The following is a 14,909-nucleotide window of genomic DNA, read 5'->3' on the forward strand; positions in this document are numbered from 1 at the left end:
CAGTACATAAAGCATTCAATACTAAACAATTTCTGATTTCGGACATCCATTCTTCAATTCTTTCATTTTTTTCCTTCGGCAAAATCTTTCCGCTCTTCTTCGTGCAATGAATGCAGCAATGCATGCTAATATGCTTTCCGCAACCCATCTACGCTCAACGTCGCTCCCTCACTCAGAAGGCTCATCTTTCATTTCGGGCTCGTCTCGCGATGGAGCAGCCCTTTCGCTCGGTGGAATATTTTCCCCCTGCGCCGGAATAACTTCTTCCTGCGACGGAACAGCTTGTTCTCGCGACGGAAAAGGCTCCTCCCGCGATGGAACAGCCTCGTCCCAAGACGGCTCAGCCTGGTACCCTCTCACGCTTCCCGTCGGGGCTGTTGCCCTGGGCACTCTGGTCGGGCCAGCGGGGAAGGACACAGGCGGCGTCTGGCGCATTGGCGCGCAGTAGCTATTGCAGGACGGGGGCCGCCAATCCTGGCTGGACAACCACGAGAGCACGCCAAAGTGATTCATTGACAGCATGTACAAGGCGCGAAAGTCGCCGTCCTCGCCCATTTGCCACTTGGACATGGCCTGTGTGCCCAGCGTCATCACGGGGCTGTTCGCGAGCACAGTCCAGTAATTGAACTTGTCAAAGAGCGCAGCCATTTGCGCAAGCTGCTTCTCAAGGGGGTCTCTGGGGACCCTGGTGGGCACCAGGAGACGAGGGAGGGTGGCGGCGTGACCGAGAGGCACGACGCCGGCGTGACTCCAACCGACAATGCTGGTGTTGACTGTCAGTGTATTTCTAAAGAGCGAGGGAGCAAACAAGTTACCATTCTATGTTGTAGTCCGAATCGACGATGATGTTTTCGGCAAGTATGTTGGTGTGGGCGATGGCGTACTCCTTGTCGCCGTGGCCAGAGACGAGTACGTTCTCTAGATGCGTCAACTGTGCCCAATAGTCCTCCTGCGTAGGCACGCCACCAATACCAGACATCCCCCTGGGAACAGCCATCATATTGTCGTGAATCAGTCGCGAGTAATATTGTTTAGCCGTTGGGTTAGCTGTCATCTCCAAATTAGCCAGTTTCCAAGCCTTCATCAGTTCACAGGGTGAGTTTGACCCTTACATCTTTGCAGAGAAGTATGTATCAGCTCCAGTTGTATCTGTGAAAGCTGGTTCAGCACCCGCGCCCGCAGATCCGGTCCTGGGTGGTCCCTTGTCCAGATCAGCGTCTGGCCCGCCATCCACGTTACGACCAGGAAAGGACGCCCAATCGGGTTATTAAACGATAGGTCAAAAGCGATGCATCTCGGAGCCCACTGGAATTGGATGCTCTCCAGCTTTTTCAGAATGCTGACCTCTCGCCGCACAGCGGTCCGAACGTATTCGGCGCTTGCGACAACGCGGTACGGCTGCATCATGCGCAGAGCGATATGGGACCCGTCGTCTCTGCGGAATCTGTAAAGTATATATCTTGGGCCATGCATTTCAGACTCAAAGACATAGCTGCCCTCCAAGTTCAGCGACTCCAAGGCCACCTTCACGTTGTAAATACTGGGGTAGAACGGTGGCGGCAGCAAGGGCTGCGGATGGACGGGGTCACCATCAAAATACTCCATAGCGGGCTTTCGATGGTTTTCAAGTCTCTGCTGTTCGAAGATCGGGTTCGAATCAACTACTGTTGCAAAAGAACAAAGGTGACAAAGTAGAGTCGAGGAAGAGGGGCGAGTGCTCTTAAATGCTGGCAAACTGAGCTCAAACGAACTCGTGTGAGTGCTTGTCAAGCGACCTATCTTACAACTATCTCACTACATGACGAAGCTTGATTGATTCAGTGGCATGCTTTGCCGTACTTTCTCAGCCGGTGGTAGTTGTATGGCAGTGGCGCGAGGAACCCTGCGCCCATGGACACCAGGGCCGCCAGCCAAAACGACAGTGAATCGAATGCCACTGCGCCACCCGTCAGGGAATAGTCAACCACATTCTCGGCAAGCTCCATTGTGATCATGGAGATAAGGCTCATGCCCGCCGCAGTCTTGGCGGCCGCCGGCCATGGCAGTTTATCACGACCAAGGCGAAGCAGCGCCGTCTCGAGCACCATGGATGTTGATATGCCCGCAGCCACTGTGAATAACGAGTGTACACTCGTGTTAGACGAGTTCTGGACGCTCTGCACAACAAGAGGGGAGGGTGGGTTCGAAATCAGGGTGGGTGGGAAGGGTTTGACGTACTGGAGATGCCCATGATGGTGGACATGCCCAGCTCGGGGCAGTGCGCCTGGAGCAACCACATGGCACTAAAGTCGCCCGTCGTGCACCCAACGAGGCAGCGGACGGTGTTGATGGAAGCCCTGTGCCATGTCGACCGGGACGCCCAGAAGCCTATCGACGGCGCCGGCTGCTCCCCCTGCGACGACTTGCTCGTTCGTGACGCACAGCACTTGTCCGGTCGAGCCCTGGACTGCGTAAGATGTCGAGCGATGAGAGGTCCCACCAGTTTGCTTTTTAAAAAGCTGTGATGCGTGGTAACAGCTCGACGAGCGAGCCTTGACACGCTGTGGCAGTTCATGACTAGCAAGCGGAGGGAAGTCTCAGGGGCGTGGATGCAGACGGCCGACGGTGCGGGTGCCAGCGTTGATGATTCACGGATACCAACGCAGCTATCCGAGGAGAAGTGCGCTGGAGAAGTTATCCCAGTCTGTGATTGTGTCTTGGTCGGCTTTTTGGAGGGACCGAGTGATTAGATGCTGTTGCGTGGTGTTGATGAAGGAACGAACCAGCCGGCGGCCCGCCGAACCTTGGCCATGACAAACGCACAAATAGCGCAGCAAGACAATGGGCTCGGGATTGGACTCAAGTCCGAGAATTATGGCAGTGAGTAAAGCTTGGTTAAATATCGTATATATCTATTTTTCTTTATCTTTTCCATTATTTTATTTTCCGGTACTGCTGCGAGATTGACGGACGACCCTATGTAGTATTTGGTCCTGTTGCAAGAGAATCATAACCAGAGACAAGTACCCGCCAGTATAACCAATATGCAGACGCAATTGTAAAGGAAGGTTTCAATTAAAAACTGGCAAAAACCATGCATTGCGAATGACAAATTGGGCCTAAAGTTAATCAACGTTGGAGCCGACAAAGGAAACGTCCCAACCCAGTTCACCCGCGCCTCATCTCTTCTTCCTGCCTTCACGCGCCCCCCCCCCCTCACGGTTCACCAAGCGTTCCGGTCCCAGTTTGGGTCTACTCGACATGTTAGATATCACACCCAGACCAAATCCGGTCATACCCACCACCACCAGCAACGACTCACCCTGTACAAAGGCAGCGAGCACCTTACTGCCCGTCTGCAGCAGCGGGTGTCCCACCACAATCTTGAGAAACTTCTCCAGGCCCGCGCGCCGCCCCTCGATGACGTCGTCGCTGAAGCGGTTCGTGAAGACCTTGCCCGGCAGCGGCGGGATGGTCACGCGCGCACTCTCGCGCTCCAGGATGTCGCGGAAGTACTCAAAGTCGGAGTACCGGCGGCGCACCGAGCTCTGGCGGAGCTTGAACGCGGGGATATTGGTGCGGCACTGGATCTCGTAGTCGGTGTACATGGAGCGGCCCATGCCGTGCGTTCGCGGGTTGCGGACCTGGTTTTTGATCTTCCGGTTAGGATAGTCACGCGCGCAGCCAAGCTAGTCGCGGAAAGGGAGGGGCGCTGGGACGCACCTCAATCTCGAGAAAGTTCTCGGGCGGCCCGTAGATCTCGTCGAAGCTCTGCTGCCGGTTGTCAGGCATGGCCTGCATGATTGGTCGGTGCAGGTTGGGACTCTTGATCTTGGGGCCGGGCGCCGTCGCGGCGGCCGCGGCGGTGGCAATGGGCGGAGGAGGGGACTTGGAGGGCTGGTTTGTGCCGGCGCCCTGGCCGGGAGTCTGATTGTCCGACAGCTTGGCGGGTTGAACGAGTCAAGGTGGGAGCGAGGTTAGTTGCCGGCAACGCACAACGCACGGCGCAACGGTTGTGCTGTTGTCGCGCGGCAGCTGAGCGTTCTTGTTTACGAGGTAGATCGGGTCGCGGCCGTGTCGCTCTCCTTCAGAATGCAAAGGTTCCGCTACGCAGATGGCAGGATCAACGAGGCTTCGGTGTATATCGGTGTCGAGAGGAGAGAAAAGTGCGCGATGCTTGCGCTTGGTCGAGGCTGTACAAACGATGCGGAGAAGAGCGTCATTCTGTCTCGGCTGAAGACGGCCAAGGTGGGGGTTGTCGAGACTTTCTTCGCAGCTTCCAGCAGGGCGCCCCGCCTAGCCAATCATGGATGGCGCTGGAGCATTTCACAGGTGGCGCGCTGTACGTTGTTGGATTATATTTGTGAAAAAAGAGAAAGCTGTAGTCTCGCAGGCTGCATCTTCTGCGGGTTTGGTATTATTTAAATCTCGTCAGCTTCTTGCTATCTGTACACTGCTCAGTCGTCGAGCAAAGTCTCTTGCTTCCCCACCAACGCTCCCATATTGTACCTAGAAACCTGAACTTCGCCGCCTTCGGTATGCCGTAAAGTAAAGACAAAAGCAAAAAAAACGCCCGACTGCCATAGAACAGTGTTGTTAAATTCCCATGTAAAGTGTTGTATATCCCGAAACTGTGTCTCACCAGGCCGACCTCTACCGTGCGCTACTTCTTGTCCGCAAACTTTTGGTGGATGGCGCGGATCTGCTCCTCAACATTCATGCCCTGGAGATGGCTTATGTGTGCCTGGCTTTGGCCCTCGGGATTGCCGTCGAAGCTATTGATGGCGGCCTTCTTCCTTCTGGCTAGCTCGTCCTCGGACACGGCCAGACCGGTGACAGGGTCAAACACATCGCTGCGCTGACTGGCGAGTCGCTTCAGATTATTGGCCACATCAACCTGCGACATGTTGGAAGGGGCGTGACGGGCATCGGCCTTGGACTTTTGTTCCTTCCACCGGGGATCCAAGAGTTCAACTAGAGTCATGTCAGCATACCTTTTTCTCTACGATGTGGCTGACGAGACTTACTTCGCATGTGTTCTTCCATTTCATTGATAGGGATCTGTTGCTTGCAATTGGGGCACATTGCTGTTTGCACCTTTTTCGCCTTTTGGGCTCCAGGCACGTAATTTTCTCGAATCTTCATCGGAGGTGCACCACCACGGGCGACGTTCTGGGCCTGGTGCATACGCGCCTGCGCCTCGGCGCGCTCGTGTATTCTCCGCTCTTCCTCAAGCTCCTGCGCGGATTTTTGAGTCGGTTGAGGCATCTGGGGCGGGTAGTCTGGTTGGTTATGCGGTTGAGCATAGCCAGGGTGAACAGGAAGCGGGTAGGCCGGCACAGGCGCAGGCGCAGGCGCCGACACATGGCCAGAATAACCGTTCTGGTCCAGCTCTTCCCCAGGCATAGCCTCTTCGATGCGCAAGTTGGCGCTAATGGAGGCTTTGTTTCTGTCTTCTAGAGATGCATATTGGAGCTCGGATAGAGTCGTCGGGGGCGGTAAATTGGCCGTCTCGTCGCTGTCGGTGAAGGTGATGGTCTCGACAATGACAAAATCGCCCCAGTCGATGCGCGCAAACTCAGCCTTGGCCTCCTCTTCTGCCTCTTCCTTCTTGGTCTTTTCTTGCTCCTGCCATTTGATGTACTCGCCTCGTTGTTTTGCGCGCGTGAGCACGTGGAATTTGTCGGCAATGTTCTTCTCAAGCTCGGCAACTTGCTCTTCCTGGAGCTTGCCACCCTCCCCGCCGAGACCGCCGGCTCGTAATAGTGTTGTGTATTGATCGATGATGCGTTGAAAGAAGTTGTGGAATGTGTGGTTAGGGATAAGAAACTGGAATTGCGGGTTGCCACTCTCACGCTGCGCGAGCTGCGTCATGAACTGACGGCCATTCTTGGCAACAAACAGGGCCGTTAAACGGATGATGTCGAGATCCTTTTGGTTGATCCTGGGCATGCGCGCAGAGAATTGAAAGTCGGGAGGTTGAGGAGGGCCTTGGGGCTTTTCGGGTTCCTTGCTTGCCTCGCCAGCGCGACCAGCAGCAACATCGGTTCCACGGCCGGCACGCACCTCGGCTAGACGCCATTCGTAGTATCCGTGGTAGGCGTCATCGGGGTTCAGGAAGCTAAACTTGGGGTTAGTCTGCTCCTTGTCGCGGATGCGATCCTCGAAAACGGCACCATTACGCGCAACGTAACCGGCCGTTTTTTCGAGAATGTTGCGAATCTCGCGGGGCGGCAGTACAACGCCAGCCGGGGGTTTGATATCATCGATGGCGGTGGCCGAGTCGCCGTTGGTCCCGTTTGCAGCCATCTTGAGGACAGGATTGTCCTAGAGCTGGTTATGCGAGAAAAAGTAGCCGATGCAGAGACGCTGGCCGTGTCTTGGAAATTTCGCGATGCGCGAGGCTCATGTAGCAGACTAGGAAAACTCGGTGGTAGGTTAACCCGGCCGAGCAAGCTTAGTCATCAGGTTTTGGACACAGCAGGTGAAGCTACGCGTTTCAGTGGAACAGCCCTTCAATACGGATTAGTACGGGCGGTTGTTAATTTTAGGTCGTATTGGATCGCATTGCAAGAATGCCTGGTCATAATAAACAGGGGAAGGGAAAAAGATGTGTGACGAGCAAATATTGGGTTCTCTTGTATTTAAAATGTCAACATCCATTCCGGTCAGAGAACGGATAATTAGCCAGCATAACGACTTAACTTGTAAGGACCTAAGAGGCTAGTACCTAATAAAATTCTGGATCGGCCAAAGCGCAGCTGGTTGGCACCCCCTGATGTGCGGATTGATGTACGGCCGATGTGAATAGACTTCATCTGGTGTTGCGCAATCCATTGTTGGAGAGGTCGGGGAGCAAGGATGGCGCCTTATTCCATTGATTGGATGATAGATTGAAGAGACAGTCCCAGACTCGAACCGAGAAAGCCGTGTGCTTGGCCCTGACGTGTAAATGATTTTCCCCAGGGTAGAAGCACCGCGGAGCTGAATGGCATGAGGAAGGGCACGGGCAATGTCCATAAATAACCCGTAAAGCGGCACCAAATACAGCCTGCTTGATGCGCCCGTGCTGCCCCGCCTCAAGCCCCTGCCACAGGGACTCGGACAAATTAAGGAAAGGCTTCAGCGATGCACCGACTGACAGCAAGCTCCGTTAAGCCGCTTTAGCTGGATTTACAGCACTAACTTCGCGTAAAGCAGCGTGCGATCCAGCAAGGGGCGTTCAAGCAGCCAAGGCAAACCTTCGCCCCATCAGGCCAACGTAGCTACATTTCCGTGATGCGCGCCGTATCGCCAATGCCTCTCTCCTTCTCCTCCCTCCTCCTCCCCCCCTTTCCTCACGCCGACGTGTTTCTTCAACCTCCACGGCTTTCTGCTTCCTGGCGGACTCGTGGCGTTTCTTTTTCATCTTTTCTATTTTCTTCTTCACGGGCTTTGCTTTATAGGCAGTTCCTACTTTATTTCGGTTCTGCTTGGCTCGTCCCCGTATTGAATTATATTCACCACACTCTTTCACGTTTTCTTATCGAATTGATTTCTGCCATTCTTCTAGTCCGAATTGACGACACTGCTTCGAAACCATCGATCTTACTCAACTGCTCGATCGACGTCTCCTCGCAGATTTAATATTCTACAATGGCCAGACCAAGCTCGGCTCGGGGCAAAAGCCCCCTGCCAGAAAAGTCCCAAGTTGCGGCCAAGGGAAAAAGCACGTCGTATCAGTCTGACGGCGTAGAGGACAACGATGTTTTCCTGCTCCCCGGCACTGACTACCTCGTGCTTCTTGCCCTGACCATTGTCGGCGCTGCTGTGCGCATCTTTCGAATCTCGCAGCCCACCAGCGTTGTGTTTGACGAAGTCCAGTATGCCCCGCCCAATTCATCAACCTTTCGGCAGAGACTGACAACGCATCCCCTCTAGCTTTGGTGGCTTTGCTTCCAAATACATCAAGGGAAAGTTCTTCATGGACGTTCACCCTCCTCTGGCCAAGATGCTCATTGCCCTGACGGGCTGGCTTGCTGGCTTCGACGGTGACTTTGACTTCAAGGATATTGGCAAGGACTATCTGGAGCCTGGTGTTCCCTACGTTGCCATGCGCCTCTATCCTGCCCTCTGCGGAATCTTTCTTATCCCTTGCATCTTCCTGACGCTCAAAGCTGTCGGCTGCCGTACTTTCACCGCTGCCATGGGCGCCGGCCTCATCATCTTCGGTGCGCGCAACCAAGCCACATTTGCCTCCAGTCAGACATTCGCTAATACTTGAGCCTGCTACAGAAAACGGTCTTCTTACTCAGGCCCGTCTCATCCTACTCGATGCTCCCCTCGTTGCCGCTACCGCATTCACTGCCCTTGCGTTCAACTGCTTCACCAACCAGCATGAGCTCGGTCCCTCGAAGGCATTCAGCGTCACCTGGTGGTTCTGGCTTGCTATGACTGGCCTTGGCCTGGGTATCACTGGCAGCATCAAGTGGGTTGGACTCTTCACCATTGCCTGGGTTGGCGCCTTGACCCTCGTCCAGCTCTGGGTCCTCCTCGGCGACAACAAGAACGTCTCTCTTCCCACTTGGTTTAAGCACTTCGCCGCTCGTGTTCTGTGCCTCATCGTCATTCCGGCCGCCTTCTACATGGCCATGTTTGCCATCCACTTCGTCTGCCTCGTTAACCCCGGTGACGGTGACGGCTTCATGAGCTCTGAATTCCAGGCTACGCTCAACCACAAGGGCATGAACGATGTTGCCGCCGACGTTCTTATGGGCAGTCGCGTCACCATCCGTCACGTCAACACCCAGGGCGGCTACCTACATTCCCACCCTCTCATGTACCCAACCGGCTCCAAGCAGCAGCAGATCACGCTTTATCCCCACAAGGACGACAACAACATCTGGCTGCTCGAGAACCAGACGCAGCCTCTTGGAATCGACGGCCAACCAATCAACGGAACAAAGGCATGGGATAGCCTCCCCGAGCCCCAGTACATCAAGGATGGCACTGTACTTCGCCTCTTCCACACCCCTACTTTCCGTCGCCTTCACTCTCACGATGTTCGCCCTCCTGTGTCCGAGCATGATTGGCAAAATGAAGTTTCCGCGTATGGCTATGAGGGCTTTGACGGTGACGCCAACGATTTCTTCAAGGTCGAGATTGTCAAGAAGCAGTCAGACGGTGCTATTGCCAAGGAGCGTCTCCGAACCATCGAGACCAAGTTCCGTCTTGTTCATCTCATGACTGGCTGTGTGCTCTTCTCCCACAAGGTCAAGCTTCCTGATTGGGCTTCTGAGCAGCAGGAAGTTACTTGCGCTAAAGGCGGTAGCCTCCCCAACAGTTTGTGGTACGTCGAGCACAACGAGCACCCCCAGCTTGGTGAGGATGCCGCCAAGGTCAACTACCGCAAGCCCGGCTTCTTCGGCAAGTTTATCGAGCTTCACCAGGTTATGTGGAAGACGAACGCCGGTCTCACCGACTCTCATGCCTGGGATTCCCGACCTGAGTCTTGGCCCATTCTGCGTCGCGGTATCAACTTCTGGGGCCGCAACCACACCCAGATTTACCTCCTGGGCAACCCCATTATTTGGTGGTCCGTCACTGTCACCGTTGCCATCTGGGTTGCTTTCAAGGGTATTGCCATTCTCCGCTGGCAACGTAGCTGCGATGACTACTCCAACGCTACCCTCAAGCGCTTCGACTACGAGCTTGGCAGCTCTATTCTTGGCTGGGCTCTGCACTACTTCCCCTTCTTCCTGATGAAGCGCCAGCTGTTCCTCCATCACTACTTCCCTGCCCTCTACTTTGGTGTTATTGCTCTCAGCCAGCTGTTTGACTTTGCCACTGCTCGCTTCGGCGGTCTGGGCAAGAATATGCCCGTCATCAATCGCGCTGCCACGTCTCTGTTCCTGGTTCTCGCCATTGCTGCATTTGCTCTGTACAGCCCTCTGGCCTACGGCAACGAATGGACCAAGGGCGAGTGCAACACCCTCAAGCTCTTCTCTAACTGGGACTTTGACTGCAACACCTTCTACGACAAGTACGACGACTACGCCTCGGCCCGCAGTGCGGTTTTCAACGCTACTGCTGTAACTGCTCCATCCTCTGAACCCTCCATCATCTCCAAGGAAGAGAAGATTGAGTTCCGCGATCAGGATGGTAACCTTTTAAGTGACGAGCAGGTTGCTGAACTCAAGGGCAAGGTTGACTTCGAGACCAAGTATGAGACGAAGACGCGCGTCGTTGACGACAGCGGTGTCGAGATCCCGGCCCCGGAGGGCGGCTGGGAGGGTAAGCTCGGCGGTGCCGGCGTTGCTCCTCCCCACCCCGACGTAGACGGTGTGGACGAGAAGACGGTTGCTGGCAAGGACGCTGGCGCAGCCAAGGAGTTTGCCGCCAGTCGTGATGGCGAGAAGGAGGCCGAGGGCTCCAAGGCCAAGCCTGCGAGCGAAGGCAAGGAGGCCACTCGCAAGGACGAGCTGTAATTATTTTGGACTCGGAAAGAAACAAAAGAAAGGGCGTCTGGGGGCAAAACCTGGCGTCTTCGGCATGATGAATTGGAAGGATGTTAAAATACAGAGCTTTACTTTTCAAATGTAACAAAGGGAGGCTGATATAAAGGTTATAATTGAACGGTGTCTATTGTCATTTTGTCATTCGACATCTCATTTTCTGTTGTACGGAGTGTGCTTGTCGTGTTTTGGTAGGGAGGGATATCGAATGTAATACAACCAGCCACACACATGGTTAGATGGAAACTTTTCACGTTGCAGTTGATCCAGCGATATGTCCTGGGTACGTTGTATAATGCAGTCTATTTTTCTGATAGACCAAACGTGTTTTGCTCTAATGCTCACCCCCTCCTCCTTCGAAACGCAGTGATTAAACTAAAGTGTGTATCCCGCCCAATTCTCCCGAACAACAACACGCAAACAGAGAAGAAAATCAACGCCTGAAATGCAAAAATCGTCGTTGCGGTTTTGTTTTGAAAACCCTGCATCCCCTTTCCCATCCCGGAAGTGTGCGCCGCGCAAAGAAAAGAATACAAAGAACAAAAAGATACCAAGAGCAGAAGCAGGGGAACCTGCGGTAGAAGTGTTGTTTGACACGTCCTCCTTGGTGCATGTATAATACAGAATATACATTATGGACAATGTCTGAAAGAAATAAATATTAGAAAAAAGAAAAGACATCGCTTGGCGAGGCATATTAAAATGCTTAATTCTCGACAGCAACAGGCTTCTCAGCTGCCGCAACATTGTCAGCTTCTTTGCGGAGCTCCGGCGATTCGCTGTAGTGGTCTGTAGGCGTCGGCGTGTCCGTCTGCTCGGGTGGCGTGCGCGGTTCCCTGGCAGGTGCCTTGTGGTCAAATACCGGTTTGGTATCGCTGGCACTCTTTGACGCCTGGCCATTGACAGGCGCAGCAGTAGGCACAGTCAAGGTGGTGCTAAGGACTCCGTCAACGGAAGCTCGTGCCTCCTCGTCAGTCGGCGAGCCTGCCTGCGAGGCGGGGATGACGCCACCACCTATACGGGACCAAAACATTTGCTCGCGCAGGCGGACGCTTTCCTCCCAGGCCGTCTTTTCGTGGTCTTCGTCATCGGCGCGCCAGTGGCCGTCCTTGACCATGCGCAGGAATCCGAGGAACCCGCACGTCGATCGTACACGGCCGAGGCAGTATTTGCAAAGAGGATATCGTTGGGCGGAGGGCGATTCGCTCGTGCGGAAGCGATGGTTGCGTAGATATTGCGCCTCCTTGCGGGCTTCACCACATAGGGCGCATGGGAAGAGTTGCGGTCGGGCGGCCGGGGCATAACTGACGTTGGTGGGGACGGGCTCGACTACGAGACTGCCGTCCGTAACAGCAGTCAGAACGCTACGTCGAGCCAACCATGACAAGCCAGGGGCAGAATCAAGTCTCAGCGTAGGCTCAATATCCTCAACTATGACGCGTTTGTAGAACTTGGTCTCCTTGAGGGCCGGCATCGGTAGGTTTTGGTTGGGTGTTCCCTGCGTCGAGGACGCTGGTGTGTTTGGCGATGAAGGGCCGCTGCCTGCAGATGCCGCATTGGGGAGCGAGGACGTCGAAGCGTTGGAAATGTGCCCGCTTGAGGTAGAACCGGCTAGTCCAAGGCCAAGCGCGGCAAGGCCGCCCATGGAGCCGGAGGAGATGCGACTGCCGGCGGGCTTGTGGGATTGATGTGCAAGATTGATGAAGTCGTCATAGGCACCCAGGTCATGGCGGAGGACTGGTAGGATGAGATGCTGCAAACTCGTAGGGGGCGCTGGTGCGAAGAAATCTGGCAGTGGAGAGGCTGCAGCGGAATCAGGTGGCGGCAAGCGGTCACCAGCGATTGTATCTAATCGAGGCAGGCCCGGCGACGAGGGAGCGGTGGTGTTTGTCTGCTGATCGTCATGAGAGGACATGGTCTCCATGACGCGCTTGAGCTCGGCTAATTGGGTTTGCTGATTTTTAAGCAGTACTTCGGATTCCTCCAGCTGAGCTTTTAGCAGATCATTTTTACGCTGGACAGCATCTTCACGCTCCTTGGATTCTTCCTTGGCGACGATAACCATTTTGTTGGCCTCTTCGAAGAGAGCCGTGGCCAGGGTCTCAAGCTCCTGTTCAATGCGCTTCTTTTCGGCCTCGGTTTCGAGTCGTTTTGAGACTTCACTATCAAACTTGGTTTTCATGGCGCGCTTGTCGGATTCAATCGTGGATTTGCGTATCCAGACATCGCCGGCCAACATCTCGCGTTGGGACTCATTTTGCTGCTCGAGCTCGCGTATGCGGCCGTGTGCGGTCTGCAATTCTTGGCGGGTGGCGCTCAGGGTGTCGTCGAGGGCAGTCTGGTGATTGATTGCGTTGATGAGTTTTGTGCTTAATGTCGCAATTTCGTCGCTGAGGTCGGGATGATGATTGGGGGCGTCGGGTTCGCTTTGCTGGTCCTCGGCGTTGCTCACCCGCCGGCTTCGAGGGTCGGGAAGGGTGCTCATTTCATCGTCGAGGAAGGTCGGAGAGAGGGAGATCTTAGGCAGTTGCGAGGTAGACTTGGGCGACTTGAGAGGGAGCTGCGGTAGAGGCGATGGAGAAGGGGGTGCTGGTTTGGTGGTTGAGACGGAGGAAAGAGAGCGAAAATGACCGCTCAAGGGACGGGAGGCGGATGGCCGATGTGAAAGATGCTGCGACCAGCCGGGGACGTGGATAAAACTAGATAAGAGTTGCGCGGGCGCAGAGGTCAGCGGGTCTGAGTTGAGTGGCGGCGAGTAGAGAAAAATAGAGCGTCGAGGGCATCAATGGGCGGGTGAGGCGCACATGTGTCGTGGCCATGTGGTAGAAAATGATTAGGTTCGTGGTGGTGGCGGATTTTCTAAACCTTACCTCTCCATGATGGATGTCAACAACTCCGGTTTAGGGTCGACGGAAGGACCAAGGATGACGGAGTTGGCGAATCAGGAGAATCTGGAGGGATGGCGAGTATGCGGGAAACACCGAGACTGTGGGGGAAGGAAGCCAGCGAAGGACGCGGCCGAAGCTATGGGCGAGGTAGGAATGGAGCAAAGAAGAAGCAGTTGCGAAAGGTTGCTCGGGGCTCGGAGGGCGATGCCAGATAGTTAGTGTGGAGAGGGGGCGAGGACAATACGCAATTAGGCAGGTCGCTAATAAAAGTGCCTGTCTGGCTGAACAGATAGTGAGCAGGTCGGACAAATCGGAGTAGCAGTGACAGTAGCCCCAACGAACGGGTCGTAATACGGGAGCCTTTCAACGGGCGGGTCGTGCGTGAGGCCGTGAAGGAGGCAGTGAGCAGCCAGCAATTAAAACGCAGCCAGAAGAGCGCGGCGATGACGATGCTATGGCTATTGGCTATTGGCAGTGAGGGTAGGGCCAAGCTGAGTTGTCGAAAGCGGTCGCTTGGCGTGGTGGAGCGAGGAACGGAGCGGGCGAGGCTACTAACTAGTAGTTCTGGTGGCGAGTAATTTCTTCGGAGGGAGCGATTCGTTCGAGGGGACGGGAAACGAGGACAGGCAAGGCGACGGACGCTTGCAAGGTTTCGGTTTCGTGTTTTGATCAGATCAGAGGCGCCTTTGCTGAGAGCAGCAGTGGAAAGCTAGCCGTGGCTAGTTAGTCGAGTCTAGCAAACTAGGAACCAAATATTAGTGCAACCGTCGATGGAGTGTTTGGACGGCCAAGCTGAAGCCGACAGGCGATGATGTACCACTAGAGTCCCGGGATCCAATCAGATGGTGCATGGAAGCGCCGTCTGCGTGACGGCCTTGACTCTGGCCCGCCGTGATGGATAACCAAAAGGGGATCATAGGGCGGCCGGTGAGATGATAGGATGGCGTCGGCTTGGTCGGTTTGCTGGGCGGGCGCGGGCGACTGGGATGGCAAGAAGACAATCTCGAGGGAACGAATCGATTATGTGGAATGGCGAGAGAAAAGAGCACGTAGAAGCAAGGAAGAAAAGAAATAGAACCAGAAAAGTGACGGGGGACGATAATTAGCGAACTGCCAAACGCACAGCAGAAAAAAAAAGAAATTAAAGAAGTTATCCAAGGTATGGGAAGCTGGCATCTGGCATGCTGCAGGATGCAACTTTTTTCAAATGGACATAACTCAGGGCAGTGGTGCACGGGCTTACAGGGGCTTACAGGGGCTTACAGGGGCTTACAGGGGGCGGCGCAAAACTTCAGGGGCGGACGCCTGTGGCAGATGGTGCAGAAGCTGTACTACTAAGGCCGCTATAATTCACCACATATTGGCACATGTCCTCCGTATTGACGCAAGTATTAACGATAGGCAGGTCGGCCGATTTCCGCATGCCTCTTTTTATTGTTTTGCAATTTTTGTGCTCCCTAATTCTTATCGCAACTGGAATTTGCAGCCCCAGACTGGGCTTGATGCATGCTGATGCAGCGTTATGCAACCCACGAATAGCAATGCGCAG

At 54.7% G+C, this 14,909-nt stretch overlaps 4 protein-coding genes across 4 annotated transcripts; 1 reads left to right on the forward strand and 3 right to left on the reverse strand.

Moving 5' to 3' along the window:
- Positions 1-168: 168 nt before the first annotated feature.
- ISF_08907 (sorting nexin-3) lies at positions 169-4,202 on the reverse strand (the record flags this gene model as incomplete). The annotated part of the gene is made up of 8 exons (XM_018852510.1): positions 169-763; positions 816-1,047; positions 1,113-1,786; positions 1,840-2,110; positions 2,218-2,664; positions 3,302-3,623; positions 3,703-3,921; positions 4,179-4,202. 8 exons carry the CDS (start codon positions 4,200-4,202, stop codon positions 169-171), a joined length of 2,784 nt encoding a protein of 927 aa, XP_018700346.1.
- Positions 4,203-4,642: 440 nt separating this feature from the next.
- ISF_08908 (Pre-mRNA splicing factor PRP21-like protein) lies at positions 4,643-6,288 on the reverse strand (the record flags this gene model as incomplete). The annotated part of the gene is made up of 2 exons (XM_018852511.1): positions 4,643-4,953; positions 5,007-6,288. 2 exons carry the CDS (start codon positions 6,286-6,288, stop codon positions 4,643-4,645), a joined length of 1,593 nt encoding a protein of 530 aa, XP_018700347.1.
- Positions 6,289-7,614: 1,326 nt separating this feature from the next.
- ISF_08909 (protein mannosyltransferase 1) lies at positions 7,615-10,445 on the forward strand (the record flags this gene model as incomplete). The annotated part of the gene is made up of 3 exons (XM_018852512.1): positions 7,615-7,841; positions 7,900-8,189; positions 8,254-10,445. The coding sequence occupies 3 exons, from the start codon at positions 7,615-7,617 to the stop codon at positions 10,443-10,445; spliced, it is 2,709 nt and encodes a 902-aa protein (XP_018700348.1).
- A 733-nt stretch (positions 10,446-11,178) lies between these two features.
- Positions 11,179-13,350, reverse strand: ISF_08910 (GDPGTP exchange factor Sec2p; the record flags this gene model as incomplete). The annotated part of the gene is made up of 2 exons (XM_018852513.1): positions 11,179-13,171; positions 13,343-13,350. 2 exons carry the CDS (start codon positions 13,348-13,350, stop codon positions 11,179-11,181), a joined length of 2,001 nt encoding a protein of 666 aa, XP_018700349.1.
- Between the last annotated feature and the right edge of the window lie 1,559 nt (positions 13,351-14,909).

Source organism: Cordyceps fumosorosea (assembly GCF_001636725.1).
Source record: "Cordyceps fumosorosea ARSEF 2679 chromosome Unknown scaffold_37, whole genome shotgun sequence".
Lineage (NCBI taxonomy): Eukaryota > Fungi > Ascomycota > Sordariomycetes > Hypocreales > Cordycipitaceae > Cordyceps > Cordyceps fumosorosea.